At 47.2% G+C, this 15,908-nt stretch overlaps 1 protein-coding gene across 2 annotated transcripts in view; it reads left to right on the top strand.

The window, feature by feature from the left end:
- Positions 1-8,530: 8,530 nt before the first annotated feature.
- LOC311532012 (cystine/glutamate transporter-like) overlaps positions 8,531-15,908 on the top strand; it is a gene marked incomplete at its 3' end in the record, with an annotated part of 33,712 nt that continues 26,334 nt past the window's right edge. Inside the window, exons 1-2 of one of the 2 annotated variants that reach the window (XM_084649993.1) lie at positions 8,531-8,924; positions 13,835-13,961. In XM_084649993.1, the coding sequence (XP_084506119.1) occupies positions 8,717-8,924; positions 13,835-13,961 (335 nt within the window). In that variant the 5' untranslated portion in view covers positions 8,531-8,716. The remainder of the gene's footprint in view (positions 8,925-13,834; positions 13,962-15,908) is intronic. The other variant, XM_084649994.1, reaches the window with a different exon arrangement.

The following is a 15,908-nucleotide window of genomic DNA, read 5'->3' as shown; positions in this document are numbered from 1 at the left end:
CTGTTTCTTAAGGGGATTCCTGGGATATTTAAGGCTGCTTTGGCTGCTTTTTTAAACAATTTTTATGCCCCTACGGGGGCATCTTATTTTTTTTTGATTGGGTACAAGTGGGGGCATTTCTAATTGTGCCGTTCAAATTACACTCACCATAGGGACCACTACAAACCCACCATTGGCTTGCTACATTGGAGATATTAACTGGACGGCAAGTTATATTTCCAAACCTTTCTTTTGTGGTAAGAGTATTTGTAAGAGTTTCCCTAAAAGGGGAGGAACCATTACACCCACACTGCTGGCCTCCCCTTTTGGTCTTTATCCAATACCCATCAGCCCACTGTGTAATAACACAGGAGCTTTTTCCCACAGGACGCCCATAGGGATCAGATTGGTTTCAGGTAAAACACTCCCTCAGTGAGTACTGCAACTGAATACTCCTGGTCCTGATAGGTGGCTTGCTGTAAAGAGGTCTTATTCCAGAATGGCGAGTCCATTCTTTCCTGCTCTTTGGTGGTGGCTAATTCTGCTAGGGTCAAGGGCAGCACGTCAAGAGGCATTCCCGTTTTGGGGGGGGGGACAGTGGAGTTGGAGCACATACCCAGCAATCAGCCTGGTTTGTTAAATTAGCAACATGGTGCACAAGTGAAACAAAGGAGTTATGCTCCCAATATGCACAATTTGGAAATACCAATACAGAGAATAACAATGTTACCCAATTAATTACCACCAGAGTCTTTACAACCCAGGGTCTCCAGTACCTGGGTGGGCCCATTTTAGCATTAAGGTGCCCGCTATTTGTGTCTTTTAAACAGTAGCTTTAGCCCGAGATCGTCACTAGATGAGGAGTCAGCAGGTTGGACGGTCCACTGTCCTGCTGACGAGGGGGCGGGTACTGCCTTCAGACGAGAGTGATGGATCCAGTTCTTGTGTCCCTCGATCTTTGCCGCTGTATGGGAGACCAGCAGGACGGTATAGGGTCCTTTCCACTTTTCCTGGAGAGGCTCGTCTTTCCAGGTGCGAACAAGCACAGAGTCACCGGGCTGTAAGGAGTGAACGGGAGAGTCCAAGGGGAGAGGCTGGGAATCCTTGGTATACCTGTGAAGAGACAAGAGAACAGCAGACAGGGAACACATATACTGTGACAAAAAAACATTACCCAACTCCCATTCCCCTGACAGAACCGGGGTGCCATTCATAGGCCATGCCCTTCCAAACATAATTTCAAAGGGACTGAGCCCTAATCTACCCTTTGGGAGAACGCGGAAATGGAGTAGGACGAGGGGCAAAGCATCAGGCCATTGCAGTGAGGCTTCTTGGCACACTTTTGAGAGATGCCGTTTAAGGGTCTGATTGGTACGCTCCACTACACCACTGGCTTGCGGTCTCCAGGGCGTATGGAGTTTCCAGGGGATCTGTAAGGCATGTGAGATGCTTTGAATGATTTTTGATGTGAAGTGTGTCCCGTTGTCAAATTCCATCCACAGGAGGAGTCCAAAGCGAGGAATGATCTCCTTAACAAACTTGAGGGCCACTGTCCTGGCAGTGCAATTACGGCATGGGAAGGCTTCTGGCCATCCGCTGAACCGATCCACTATAACAAGGAGATATTTGAACCCTTGGGTCCGGGGAAACTCAGTAAAGTCTATTTGCCACACTTGTCCGGGGCCCGGAGTAGGTTCTAGGGCAGCTGGTGGCACAGGATGTCCTGGTCGGGGGTTTTCTTTTGGCAGACTAAGCAGTCTGCTTGTACCTGGGCAGCCAGGGGTCGGAGTCTGGAAGTGATAAAATATTTTCCCATTAGTTGGATAAATGCTTCCCTGCCAGCATGAGTGGTTTGATGTAGTTTCTGCAGCACTGGCCGGATCAGGCCCTTTGGTAAGAGGACCTTCCCTTCCGGGGAATGGAGCCATCCCTCCTTTTCCCGGAGACTGAGTTTGTCAGTTAGCTGTCTCTCCTCCCCAGAGTACTGAGGGGTTGGAAGCTCCCCTACTGATGGGATAAGGGCATGCATATGGGCGTTCTCAGTCTGAGGGGATGGCAGGGTGGCAGCATGCTTAGCCTCTCTATCTGCCCGGGCGTTACCTCTGGCCACATCTTGATCCTCCCTTTGATGGGCTTTACAGTGTACCACCGCCACTTCCGAGGGAAGTTGTACAGCTTCTAGGAGCCGGAGGATTTGGGGCCCGTACTTGACTGGGGAGCCTTGGGCTGTCAGCATTCCCCTTTGCTTCCATAGGCCAGCATGAGCATGCAGCACACCAAAAGCATACTTTGAATCAGTAAAAATGTTGACCCGCTTTCCTTTTGACAGTTCAAGTGCACGGGTCAGGGCTATTAGTTCGGCAAGCTGGGCAGAGGTCCCAGCAGGCAAACCTTCAGCTTCCACAGTGTCATGGAGGGTCACAACAGCATAACCCGCCCTCCTTTGCCCATCTATTACACTACTGCTACCATCAGTGTACCACTCAATCTGCATTTGGGAGGGGTACATCCTTTAAATCCGGACGGCTGGAGTACTGGACATTTATGATCTCTGAACAGTCATGTTTCTGTTCCTCTGTTTCTGGCAAGAGAGTGGCTGGGTTAAGGGAGGGGCAAGGCTGCAGGGTGACTTCAGAGTTCTCCAACAGCTTAGCCTGGTACCGAGCAATCCGAGCCTGGGTGAGCCAAAGCCCTCCCTTTGCATCCAATAAGGCTCGGACCGTATGGGGAGTATAGATTTGCATAACCCCTCCCAATGTTAGCTTCTCCGCTTCCTCAAGCACTAGGGCAGTAGCTGCGACCGCCCGTAAACATGCCGGCCAACCCTTTGCAACCTGATCCAATTGCTTAGAAAAATAAGCCACAGGACGTCTCCATGCTCCTAACAGCTGTATGAGCACTCCTAGGGCCACCTCCCTTCGTTCATGTACATACAACTGAAACGGCTTAGAGAGATCCGGCAGGTCCAGAGCTGGGGCTTCCATCAATTTTCTTTTCAGGATTTTAAATGCCCTATCAGCCTCTGGGGTCCAATAGAAGGGGTCATGATCCGCTCCTTTTACACAAAAAGAAAAGGAGTACTTGTGGCACCTTAGAGACTAACCAATTTATTTGAGCATGAACTTTCGTGAGCTACAGCTCACTTCATCGGATGCATACCGTGGAAACTGCAGTAGACATTATATACACACAGAGACTATGAAACAATACCCCCTCCCACCCCACTGTCCTGCTGGTAATAGCTTATCTAAAGTGATCATCAAGTTGGGCCATTTCCAGCACAAATCCAGGTTTTCTCACACCTCCGCCCCCCCCCCACACACACACACACAAAACACGGCTGTTACTCTGAAACCTGTCCTTTTACACAGTCGTACAGGGGTTTAGCCCACAGTCCAAACTCTGGGATCCATATCCTGCAAAAGCCTGCCATACCCAGAAATGCCCTGAGCCGCTTACGATTATTTGGAGAGGAACTTGACAGATAGATTCCTTTCTTTTTTTTTTTTCCTCGCTTGAACGCTGATGCTCCCCTTGCCTTAGCTGTAACCGGATCCCTCTCCACCTCAGACAACAGGGTTCTCAGGAGGATATTACAGTCATCTCAATCGGCTTGTGACTACTGAGGCACCCCTCAAAGACTGAAATAAACCTGCTTGCGTTCGTTGAGAATTCCCCAGCCTGTGTTTTAAAAGCTGCTAAGTCTATTGGATTGAATGGCACATGGGTGTAAACTTGCATAGTGGTAGCCTGACGTCCGTCTGCCCCTGGGCAAGCCACAACAGTCTCGGTAAGCAAAGAATAGAGTCCCACCGAGGGGGCAATCTCTGTAACCTGAGGCATCCTACCCTTATACGGTGGGGGTGTGGGGGCCGAAGGGGACACCAGCTCTGCCATTACAGTGGGGGTGGGGGTCTGTGGACTAACATTAGCTACTACCGAACCAGTCGGAGTCAAATTACAACTTTGCAGAATTACAGCTCTGTTTTATTTTTAAAAGCCATAAACGCTTGTGCATACAAATATTCATTCCATTTACCCATTCACTGACAAAACAAAACTAATTGGAGGATCGTGTTGTAATTAATTGACCCTCCTGGTGGCCACCACTCCTGGTCCTCTAGTTGATATTGAGGCCAGTCAACTGTACAGAATCATTTTAATTGGCTCTTAGTCATTGGATCCACACCAAATACCTTCCAGTTTCCTAGAATGCACTCTAGGGGCGTACAGCGTGCCCTAACCCCTGAGCTCTGTCCCTGTCCCATACCTACAGGGTAACTCTGGGCATCCCCAGGTTCCAACAGAGCATACAATCCAGATTTTAAAAGGTTCCTACCTTATCCAAGGGACCGGTTCTTCACCGTGGCCTGCAGTTGCTCCTCCCCCATGTCTAAGGGACCGGTTCTTCACCGCCGTCCACAACTCCTTCTCCACTATATGAGTGCGTTGCACCGTTATGCCCTCCAGGGTCGATCAAATCGCGTCTCCTCCGAGGCCCCCGATGAACTCACCGGTGTGCGCTGGGCGTCGGTTCTCGCCGCAATCCTCGACCTCCAGGAGGGGTCCGGGCAAGGCTAAACTGCAGCCTTGTCGCCCACCCAGGGACGCCAAAAGCTGTTGCCGGCACCCAGTGCCAAGAGGCTAAACAACAGCTGAAGTTGGTTCATTACCCGGTGTGCTACACCCAATAATCACAACGGGGTAGAGAAGCAGAAAAGTTTATTTGAAGCTTCAAAAAGGTGCAGGGAGATTTGAATCTCAAATCCTGTACACAGAGCAGGAAGTTACACAGGCTTTTTATACATCCTTTTTCCCAGCATACTTATCCAATAGCAAGCTGCCCCAAGTATCCATATAGCTAGCCAATCCAGTTCCCAGCTAGTTCCCTGGTTCTCTGTATCATTTGTTAAACTATACATAAAGCTGCTTTATTCAGCATTGTTCTTCCATATCTCCCCTGTTTGGCCTTGCTTAGTTTCAGGCAATCTGACTCTGCAACATATTGTTGCAAATTCTCAGTATAACTGCTGTGTGTGCCTCCAGGCGGGGGGGGGGGGGGCAAGGACACTTGGGCCTAGTACGCAGAGCTGCTGTGAGTGCCTCCAGGCGGGAGGGGGGCCAAGGACACCTGGGCCTAGTGCAAGGGGGCTTCATCGACACTTGTGGTCTTCCAACCCCTCGAGTTACCTAGTGGCCATGCCCCAGTGTCCCCAACACCCTGTTACTCCAGCCTCACCACCTGTGAGGGGTCAGCCTCATCCCTAGATCGGCCACCCTTACGTTATAACAATGACAGTAAATTACTAAAGGGAAACACATCCTGAAAAGTTTGTGAAGGGCGACAAACCCCCTGCTTGAGGGCATAAGCCAACCTCTAACTGCTGGGGGTTTGGAGGCCTCTTTCCCTGGGAACAGTTTATCCCATCATGGTGTGCTGCAGGGTTTTTTGTACCTTCCTCGAAAGCAGCTGGTGCTGGCCATTGTCAGAGACTTTGTTACCATGGGACTGAGTATGCTGCCGTGCTACTTTCCCAGTACCTGCCAAATTGGGAGAGAGACAAGAACCAAATCAAACCCAGCTCTGTACAGATACCTGTTAGGATATAGATATTCAGGCCTGTCTGTAAAGGCCTATACTCTAAGAATTTAGGTGTCTTCTTATCACTTAGCTAGTTATAGAGGTATAAAAGAAAGAATCAAAATCACTGTCTGCTGGTGTAAGGGCCTTCTCTTACTGTGACAGTCTGAGGCCCTCTTCTTAGGCTAAGGCCTTTGGCTAAGCAGCAGAGGCAGCCATAAGCTGGGAAGTGTGCGGTCACATCCTCACATTCCAACCTAGTCTAACTGAAATAAGGTGCTATTGGTCTGTTAGGAACACAGTCCTGTCCTGATAGTGCCTGTCGCCTCCAGAGAAAGGGAAGTGCCTAGAAAATGTAAAAGGAAACTTAATTTGATAGCATCCTGTCTGGCAAGAACTCACTTATCAATAGCTGGGATGTGAAATCCTCACTTCTCTACTGTTTTGTCATTATAGTTCTCACTTTGTTATTGTTTATTTGCATAATCTCTGTCTGGTTCTGTGATTGTTTCTGTCTGGTGTATAATTAATTTTGCTGGGTGTAAACTAATTAAGGTGGTGGGATATAATTGGTTAAAGAATCATGTTGTAATATGTTAGGATTGGTTAATTACATTTCAGAAAAATGATTGATTAAGGTATAGCTAAGCAGAACTCAAGCTTTACTGTATAGTCTGCAGTCAATCAGGAAGTAAAGGCGGGGGGAATGGGAACAGGGAATGGGGGTGGGGAAATTGGAATCATGTTTTGCTAAAGGGGGGAATGGGAACAGGGACACAGGTAAGGCTCTGTGGTGTCAGAGCTGGGAAGGGGGACACTAAGGAAGGAAACTGGAATCATGCTTGCTGGAAGTTCACCCCAATGAACATCGAATTGTTTGCACCTTTGGACTTTGGGTATTGTTGCTCTCTGTTCATGCGAGAAGGACTAGGGAAGGAAGCGGGTGAAGGAATAAGCCCCTTAACACCTGTACAGATTCCTAGTCTACCTCTAATTTTCACCTCTATCAATACTTCTAAATGGAATGCTTACACTCAAGGGGTCAGGGTATTAATAAAGTCTGGCTTATACCTATACTCAGTGAAGCTAAATCAATACAAAGAAACCTTAAAAGTGACAACAAAAAGGGTTGCACTGATTTAAAAATCCAGTTAGTTAAATCGATGCAAGTGATAGGAGCTGGTTTCCAGAAGTGCCTGAACACCCACAACTCCAGTTAAAGTCAGTGGGAGCTGCTGGAATTTAGCTCCTCCCGTTCCTGGTCAGTTGAGCATTGCACATACACTACACGGCCCTACGCATTTGTACAGCAGGTCAATGTTACAAACCCCTTAAGATTCCCTTTGTGATTTTGGGCCTGATCCAAATTCCACTGAAGTCAATTAAATGATTCCCACTGACTTCGGGGCACTTTGGATCAAGCCATATAGAACGGGACGCAGAGAGATGCTTGAGGGGTACCTACCACCACTTGGGTGGGACATTACTTTTGGAGATTAGGCAGCCTAGGCCACTACTCTTACCACTGCTCTCCCTTGCTGCATTTCTCTGGGCTGTTCTGGCCTACATTCCATGTCCTGCCTTAGACCCTCTTCTCTTTATTTTGCCCCTGGACTTTGAGCCTCTTTGTTGTCTTTGCTTATAATAATTGCATCATTAATGGCAGATAAATTTAGAACAAATAGAAGGAAATGCAAACTGTTCTTCACACAGTGTGCAGGCAGCTGGGGGGAGTCACTGCTGCCAAAGGTTCTAGACCCTAATTAGTTTTACTAGGGAACCAGATCACTCAAGGACCAGTAACTGCATTTGTAGGTATGCATGTTAAGACAAAGGGAATCAAATCTCATGCTTCAGGGGCTAATTCCATCGCTTGGGGAGGTGGGGGTCCAGAAGGAACTTTTCCTTTGCATACAGCACAATAGGCTAGGTCAGCTTTGCAAAATTCTACTTGTGTAGGGCAAGTAAAAACATAATTTTTCCCCACTATCACCATAGCAATGGATGGTCAAGCAGATTTGGTGCCTGGTCTGGTAACTTTTATAGGGATCTTTATCTACACTGATGTAACTGCACCAGAGAAAGCCATGACACCCACTGGTGCACTTCAGCCTCGTTTGAAACTGGAATAAGCTGCACTAGACCAGCGCACTAGTGCCGTGGATTTGCATCAGTACCACTAAACTGGTGGGTAAAACCTCAGTATAGACAAGACACCTTATGATAGTTGTAGGCAAGGTGACAGTCGTCTGAAGTATCAGATATTAGCCACTATTGGAGACAGATTTGCTTGGCCAGGATTCTGATCCGCCATGACAAGCCTTATGTTGCTATAACATTTTGCACTAAACAGAGCTTTAGTTCTGGGCCTGCTTGTTGTTTGTTCTGGATTTTAAACTAATGCCAACAGGGAAATGTATAGGTCTGATTCTGATCTGAATTACACTAATGTAAAACAGAAGCAAGTCCTCTGAAGTCAGGATAAGTGTGATCAGAATTGTGCCCCTTGGGTATGTCTAAACTGCACACTAAGCCAAGGTTCTGACTCAGGTTTGAGCCCAAAGTCACTTCTCTCCACATACAAATCAGTCTGATTCAGGTCAGACCCCAAGTCCTAGAATCTTGTTCGTGGGTAGGTCAAAGCCATGTAATTTTGCAGTGTGAACGCAGCTCAAGCTACAGACCTGAGTAAGAAGGTCTGCAGCATGGAGGGTGGATGCATGAGCACAGCTGAGACCTGGGTCCAGCAATTGTGAACCCAGGTTCACAGTATGGATGCTCAAGCACTGGTTTGGGAACACCAAGTCCACAAGCCGGAGTCCCAAAGAGCTGGATTTACAGTGTAAAATTCAGAATGTGACATGTCATCATCTCCCCCTTCTGCCTGGGCTACAAAGCACCTGTTACCTTCCTAAGGATTCTAATCTCTCACCTTCTCACTTTGCTGTTTCTGTTTGTACACTTCATGCTTGTTATGCCTAAAGGATTCCAGCCAAGGCCGTTCTCTGGCAGCCTGAAAGCTTAGAGGGAGGGAAGCCTGTACAGGGCTGGGGGAAAAAAAACGGAGAGGATGTGTCAATCCTAGAAGACGGGTGTTAGAGAGCTCTCAGGAAGACCTGTGCTTGCAGGGCTCAAACAGAGAAGACAGACAGAGCGATGGCATTTTGCAGAAAGTCGTCAAATGTGAAGGAGGAGGCAGTGTTCCTGAGAAAGAAGATCACCCTGACGCGGGCCATCGCACTGACTATCGGCACAGTCGTTGGCAGTGGCATCTTTATCGCTCCAAAAGGGGTATTGAAAAACTCCGGCAATGTGGGTCTCTCCTTGGTTGTCTGGCTGGCTTGCGGGATTCTCTCTCTGTTTGGTGAGTTGCTTTTTCTAATTTTTCTGTGTGAGCCAGCAACAACGTTACAACATTCCGAACATGTGTGTGTGTTCTAGAGCTGTATAGATTTTCACATGAAAACACAGGGGAAATATCAGCAATACATTGTGAAGTGACTGCAAAGCAATTAAGTAGAAAATAACCTGGAGTACTGTGGGCTAGACCAGGGGTGGCCAAACTTACTGACCTTGCAAGCCGCATACAACCATCTTCAGAAGGTTGACAGCCGGGGCTGAAGCCTCGCTACTGCTGAAGTTCCGAGCCCCATCAGGCGTGCCCTGTGGGGCTGAAGCCCTGAGATCCCCCTCCCTGCTGGGCACAAGCCAGAAGCAATGCACTGGTGGGGGGGGGGGCTGCTGATGGTAAGAGGGGAAAACTCAAGCTGTTGGGGGGCCAAACCTTTAAATTGTGCCCCCCCCACCCCCACTCTCAGTCGTCGCTGGCAGAAGCCCCTAGTCCCACCACCCCACCACAGGGCAAAAGCCCTGAGCTCACCCCCAGTATGGTAGGTGGGGGGACTTGTGGGGAGCTCCATGAACCGCACTTTAACTGTAAAAGAGCTGCAGTTTGGCTAGCCCTGGGCTAGACCCTTGGCGGATGTAAATCTGTATAATCTAAGCTCCATGCATCAATGGAGCTCCATGCATCAATCAGCTGAGCCACATCAGCTGAGGAGCCGGTCCTGTAAATCCAAACCCTATTCAAAAACTTTGGCTCCGCAGCACAAAGCCTGCTGAGGCAAGGTGGCCTAGCTGGGTTTCTGAGCTGTGGGAAAAGCCAGCTTTCAGAGCCCACAAAGCATGCTGCCATGGCAACCCCACATGGTTGGGATTCTAAAGGCTTAACTCAGCTCCCCCCCCCCTTTTTTTTTTTTTAAAAGTAAGTTTCTAGCCCTTTTCCTTGCAAGGGCATGCAGGAAAATGTAAAGCAATTGTTGAGATTAAAAAATCTGTAAGGCTGGAGCTCAGGCCTTGAGACCCCATGAGGGGAAGGGGCTCCAGCCTGAGCCCAAATGTCTACACTGCAATTTTATAGCCCTTGTGGATCTTCTCTGAACCTTCCCCAATTTCTTAACATCCATTTTGAATTGTGGGCACCAGAACTGAACACCATATTCCAGCAGCATCACATCAGAGGGAATATAACGCCTACAGGGACTGACATTCCCCTCTTTATGCACTCAAGGATCACATTAACACTTTTGGCCACAGTGTCTCAACAGGAGTTCATGTTCAGCTGATTATCCACCAGCAGACCCAACTTTATTTCAGGATGAGGCCCCAATCCTGTAAGCATGGCCTGCATTCTTTGTTCCTAGATTTATACATTTACCCCTATTAAAATACGTATTGTTTGCTTGTGCCCAGATCTCTAAGTATGAGTAACCAGACTACACTGAGATGCCAGACACTCAGTGGAGAATCAGGCCCATAGGCTTGGGGGGAAGGAGAGGAAGAAGAGGAGGAGTGAGGGAAGGTAATAAGACTCCACAGGGAGTGGAAGGCATTGAAGAGGTGCTAGCTGTACCTGGGCCCCAGTTCTGCTGCCCCTACCCATAGATCCGAATCTTGAATCTGATACTCGATCAGCATGTCAATACCCTTAACCTCTTTGAATCCTTAAGCTGGAAAGCAGGGCTGCACCCCTGAAGCTTGTTTTGAGATCCCCAGAGGGAACCTAGTAGAAAGGATTCAGATGAGATCACAGACTTTTCAGTAGTTTGAGCAGAGATGTTTTTGCAGCCACCATGTGCCTGGGGTAATGGTCCACTGGATCTCTATACATGCAGTTCCCATGGCTCCATAGTCTATCTCAGTCTTCCATACTTGCCAGCATGGGGTTGGTGCAGAGACCTGTTGCTTATACAGACGATGCTTGATTATGTTATATAGAAACATAAATAGGCCCAATAACCTATTTCCTAAAAATAGGCTTGACAATAGTCAAGCGAGGCCTGGTAAAATATGAGTGAAGTGAAGTGAGACAAGTCAGAGGTAAATTAGAACCTGGGGTAAACATTGTTGACCCTCCCTGGATTTTACAAGTGTTTTAGATAAAATGTTAATGTTATGGAAAATGCTCTCTCTATATAATGATAGTTACTACTATGGCAGCATTTCCACAGCTGTTCATTAAAGATGAGTTCAATATTAAATAGCCAATGAGGGAGTAGAAGAGGGTATTTTAATTATGGCAGTAAAAATATAGATATGGTAAAGGGCAGGCTTTATGCTAATTAATTTGGGTGTTATTAGTGATTATAAAGAGGGTAGCATCCTATTTTTAAATTAAGTGCACCCATCTACCAGCAAGGAATCGTTAGAGAAAGGATTATAGGATAGCCATTCTTACCATCCAGGGAGGGTCCAGGTGTATCTTAAAGCATGAGTATCAATGCAGTGTATAGTCACAGTGTGATGCCTGTTTGCTTTAACTAACTGATTTATTTTAAATAAAGTATAATTGTATCATTCATTATGTCATTCACAGTCCTCTACTAAACTAAATTGTGTAACCACGCTGGAGGCTTGAATCTTAAAGAACTCTATTTGGTTTTATGCCTTCTCCTTAAAACTACTAATTGGGAACACAGAAATCAAGTTCCAACTGTAACTGAAGGTGTGCAGGGAGAGGGGCAAAGCTCCCCCACTTCCTTGCACTAGTTGTGTAGTACAGAGAACTCTAATGGGGGTAAGATGGCAGAATAGCTTGGCGGTTTGTAGTTTAAAATAACTAGAAACGTCAGTAAAAAAAAAATTATTTTTTTTTTAATCGTAGCTGTAAAGTGAAGCCTTCAGTTAAGTGGCAATTTTGGAGCTGATCCAAAGCTCATTGAAGTCAGTGTCTTTTCATGTTAGAACAGCCCCTCTGATATAGACAAAAATTCTCTCCACAGATTAGAGCAAGCCAGAAAAACAAAACAAAAAAACCTTTCATCTGGGACCAAAGGAGGATTTGAACATATGCTTCCAGATACAAAATGCTCATTCATTAGCTCACTGGGATGCCCAATCCCTTGGGGAACTGAAGTCCCCGGTTAAGATAGTCTGGTAACATATTCTTTAGGAACCGTGCTGAGATGGCAGGCCACAGCCAGGGGACAAACTGAGCACTAGTTATTTGTACTCAGTCTGCAGCTGTCCTCTCCAGCAGGAGAGTGAATTTGTGGGGGGGGGTGGAGGGTGAGAAAACCTGGATTTGTGCTGGAAATGGCCCACCTGATGATCACTTTAGATAAGCTATTACCAGCAGGACAGTGGGGTGGGAGGAGGTATTGTTTCATATTCTCTGTGTATATATAAAGTCTGCTGCAGTTTCCACGGTATGCATCCGATGAAGTGAGCTGTAGCTCACGAAAGCTTATGCTCAAATAAATTGGTTAGTCTCTAAGGTGCCACAAGTACTCCTTTTCTTTTTGCGAATACAGACTAACACGGCTGTTACTCTGAAACCTGTCCTCTCCAGGACTCTGAAGACAGCTTAGGCATTCTAATGCCGAGTCAGAATTTTTCGGCACATTTAATGAACCCCACCACTGGCTCAGGGTCCTGCTGCTGTGTAATGCCAAGCCTACATTAGCCACTGTATAATAAATACTAATAATCTTAGCACGAAGTATCACCACAGCACAAACTTGCTGAGTTCCAGCCTTTTGCCTGCCTTTACATAACACCACAGCCTGGATGTGGCTCAAGCCCGCTTGACAGCGCAGACAAACAATCCAGTGAAAAATGTGAACCCATAAAACAAGCAAGAGGAAATGCACCCTATTTGAAAGGAAAAAGGGGTCATTATATAGTGAATGTGAAGGATTTAAGAGAATAAAGGCGTGTTGTAAGACTTCACATTTCAGCATCCTCAATGTTCCTACCTTTGTTTGCTCTTGTCCTTCCCAGGGGATAAACAGACGATTAGTACAATGAAAAGTTCGCTGATATCTCATATGTAATCAGTGGCAGGTGGTGTGTAGAGGGCACTGGGGCATCAAAGCAGTTAAGCACACACATATACATACATAGGCATGGGTGTGTGTCACTAAAAACAAATCACAGACACAGTAAAGCTATAAGAAAAGGAGGACTTGTGGCACCTTAGAGACTAACCAATTTATTTGAGCATAAGCTTTCGTGAGCTACAGCCCACTTCATCGGATCCGAGGAAGTGAGCTGTAGCTCATGAAAGCTTATGCTCAAATAAATTGGTTAGTCTCTAAGGTGCCACAAGTCCTCCTTTTCTTTTTGTGAATACAGACTAACAACACGGCTGCTACTCCGAAACCTGTCAGTAAAGCTATAGGAGTCTGCTATATATTTGCTTTGTTGCAATTCATATTTAGCAGCAGGTTGTTCTCCACCAGTCCTGTGGCACATGTTCAATCTGCACAGTCAAGGTTGGACAGGGTATAAAGCAGCAGAAGTTTCCTCTAGGGCCTGGGGCACTAGATCCACTGCTTAAGCCACAGGCAGGTAAAATGTTCTGAATGGTTGCACTTTGCCTGCCGCGTATAGACCCTGCTGGTGAACGAGGTACCATTTAGCACACGCTACCAGGGTCTACATGAGGCAGTTAAAGTGTAACACTTCAGAATGCTCTGCAACTTGCACCCCTCCAGTCATCAGGAGGGACTCCAGGGGGCAGGTAGGCCAAGGGCACAACACAAGGGGAAGCCAGACACCCCTCTTTCCCACCCCCAGACATAGTGGGAGCAGAGAGAGGGAAAGTCTCGCTCATTTCTGGCCTTTCTAGTGGGAGGGGAGCAGGAGAGGTCACAGCCAGTACCTCTCCTCCTTTTTCAGGGCAGGGACTACCACTGTGTGTTTGTGTGTTTAGGGTCCGTAGGGACTACCTTAAGATACATAAATAATTTCCCTTCCTTATTTTCTGTCTAGGCGCTCTATCTTATGCAGACCTGGGAACAAGCATCACAAAATCTGGAGGCCATTATATCTACCTCCTAGAAACCCTTGGGCCTTTGCCAGCCTTCTTAAGATTGTGGGCTGAATTTGTTATGATCCGGTAAGAACAGTTCTGCTTTCCATAGGTGTGTAAGGTCAGGAGTGATATGTCATTGTTGATTTGCATTTATGGTCTCCTCTCTTTAAATCTCTAATTGGGGCAGATTCCAGCGGTGTGGCTAAAGGAGCCAGCTGGTGAATGCAAAACAGTAGCAAACACATGGACTTCCAAATGGCTAGAGGGAGGATAGAGGGAAAGAAGAGGGAAGGGGGAACTTAAGTCAGGGAAATGGAGGTGGTGGGGAAGGAGGCAGAGGGGGGAAATGAAAGGGTAAAAGGTCAAAAAAAGTGAGGTGAAGAATAAAAAAATGAAACACAATGAACAGCTTGTAGCAAACGTGATAACGAGACAGATGGACATTTTCCTGCAATCTGCCAACACAGCTGGGTTTTCTGGAAAAAGGCTCCATGCTCCTTAGAAATCTGTTTGATATGTGACCTCCTCCTCTCCAACCCACCCCCCATCTCCAATAGCTGCTGGATAAACAGAAATGTCTGCCACAGCACAACTGGGCTTGGCCATGAGGTCTGCCCCCATGGAGAATGAGATCACAGCTTACACAACTGAACCCCTGCAGAACTGGAACAAAGTAACCAACCCTCTACTCAAAGGGTACAATAAATATTTTTTAAAAACCACATTGTTTAGCCTGTTAACCTTGCCTGTGTTTATGGCCATAAAAAAAATGAGAGGGGTCACAGGCTGAATGGAAATGGGGTCTGAACTATCCTTTCGTGCCCATCTATCCATCTGTCTAGATTCTACATAACCCCCATCAGCAAAGCAGCCCCAGTTCCTGAGTGATACCTTCAGCTCTGGAGGGAGCAGGGGTTGGGAAGAAGAGCACTGGTAGGGGGTGGAGTGTGCACAGCCACTGCCCCACAATACATTTTATTTCATTGGCACTATATGTCACCGCACTGTGTGTGCTCTCTAGCTCTTTTTCTGTGATTGGGGAGAAGGCCTCAGACCCCTCACCTCAAGGTTACCAGTTCAAATCCCCACCTAGGCAAGCAGCAATTGAAAAACAGTCCCACTCTAATGGCTCTTCAGCAACCTCATGGTGATGTGTTACTAGCATAAACCCATTTCCTACACAAAATAAAGATGGTCCAGCGGGTAGGGCACGAGCCTTCAACTCAGGAGACCTGGGTTTGATACCCTGCTCCATCACAGATTTTCTGCGTGACACTGTGTCTCAGGCCCTCTCTGTCAAATGGGGATACTCGTACTTCCCTACCTCCTCAGGTTGATATGAGGACAAATACATTACAGGTTGGGAGGCACCCAGATACTATGCTAACCGGGGACATAAGTACAATAAATAGATTGCAAGAACTACTGTCCACACAATCAGCTCCCAGTCTCAGCAGAAATGCTGGGTGGCCCATGAAGACAATTCCCCTCCTCCGCCTTGTGGTGGGCTCTTCAGGTACATTGGTGGGGCAATGTGTGAAGCTTACACAGCTGCAGAGCAAGCAAGCATAAAGAACTTCAGTTTCCAAAGCTGCCAGCTGGCAACTTCCAGCAGTATTAAGTTCTCTGAAAAGAGGGGCTGGGGAGAAATTCAACCCAGGTCCATAACCCTTCTCAGCTGGAGAGCAAAGAGGGCATCCTTAAGGCACTTTCAGGTAGGAATTACACCTCCGCACTTGAGTAGCCATACTCATGCTAGCTCTGATCAAGCTGGCATGCTAAAAATAGCGTCCTCACAGCAGCGTGAGCAGCTAGCTGTCCTGAGTACATACGTCACATCTCAGACAGGACTGCAATCAGGGTGGCTAGCCCCATACTGCTATTTTTAGTGGGCTAGCTCACTGAGAGCGAGCGTGGCTAAATCTCAGCAAGCAGGGAATCACACACCCCACTCAGAGTACAGGAATACATATCCTTACTGTTGCAGGAAAAGACATTCATTGTCCCTAACCTCCCACAGCCAGAAAAATC

The sequence above is a fragment of the Lepidochelys olivacea genome (assembly GCF_965140295.1).
Source record: "Lepidochelys olivacea isolate rLepOli2 genome assembly, chromosome: 1".
Classification (NCBI taxonomy): Eukaryota; Metazoa; Chordata; order Testudines; family Cheloniidae; genus Lepidochelys; species Lepidochelys olivacea.
The sequence above is the reverse complement of the archived record's forward strand: the minus strand, read 5'-3'. Positions and strand labels throughout refer to the sequence as shown.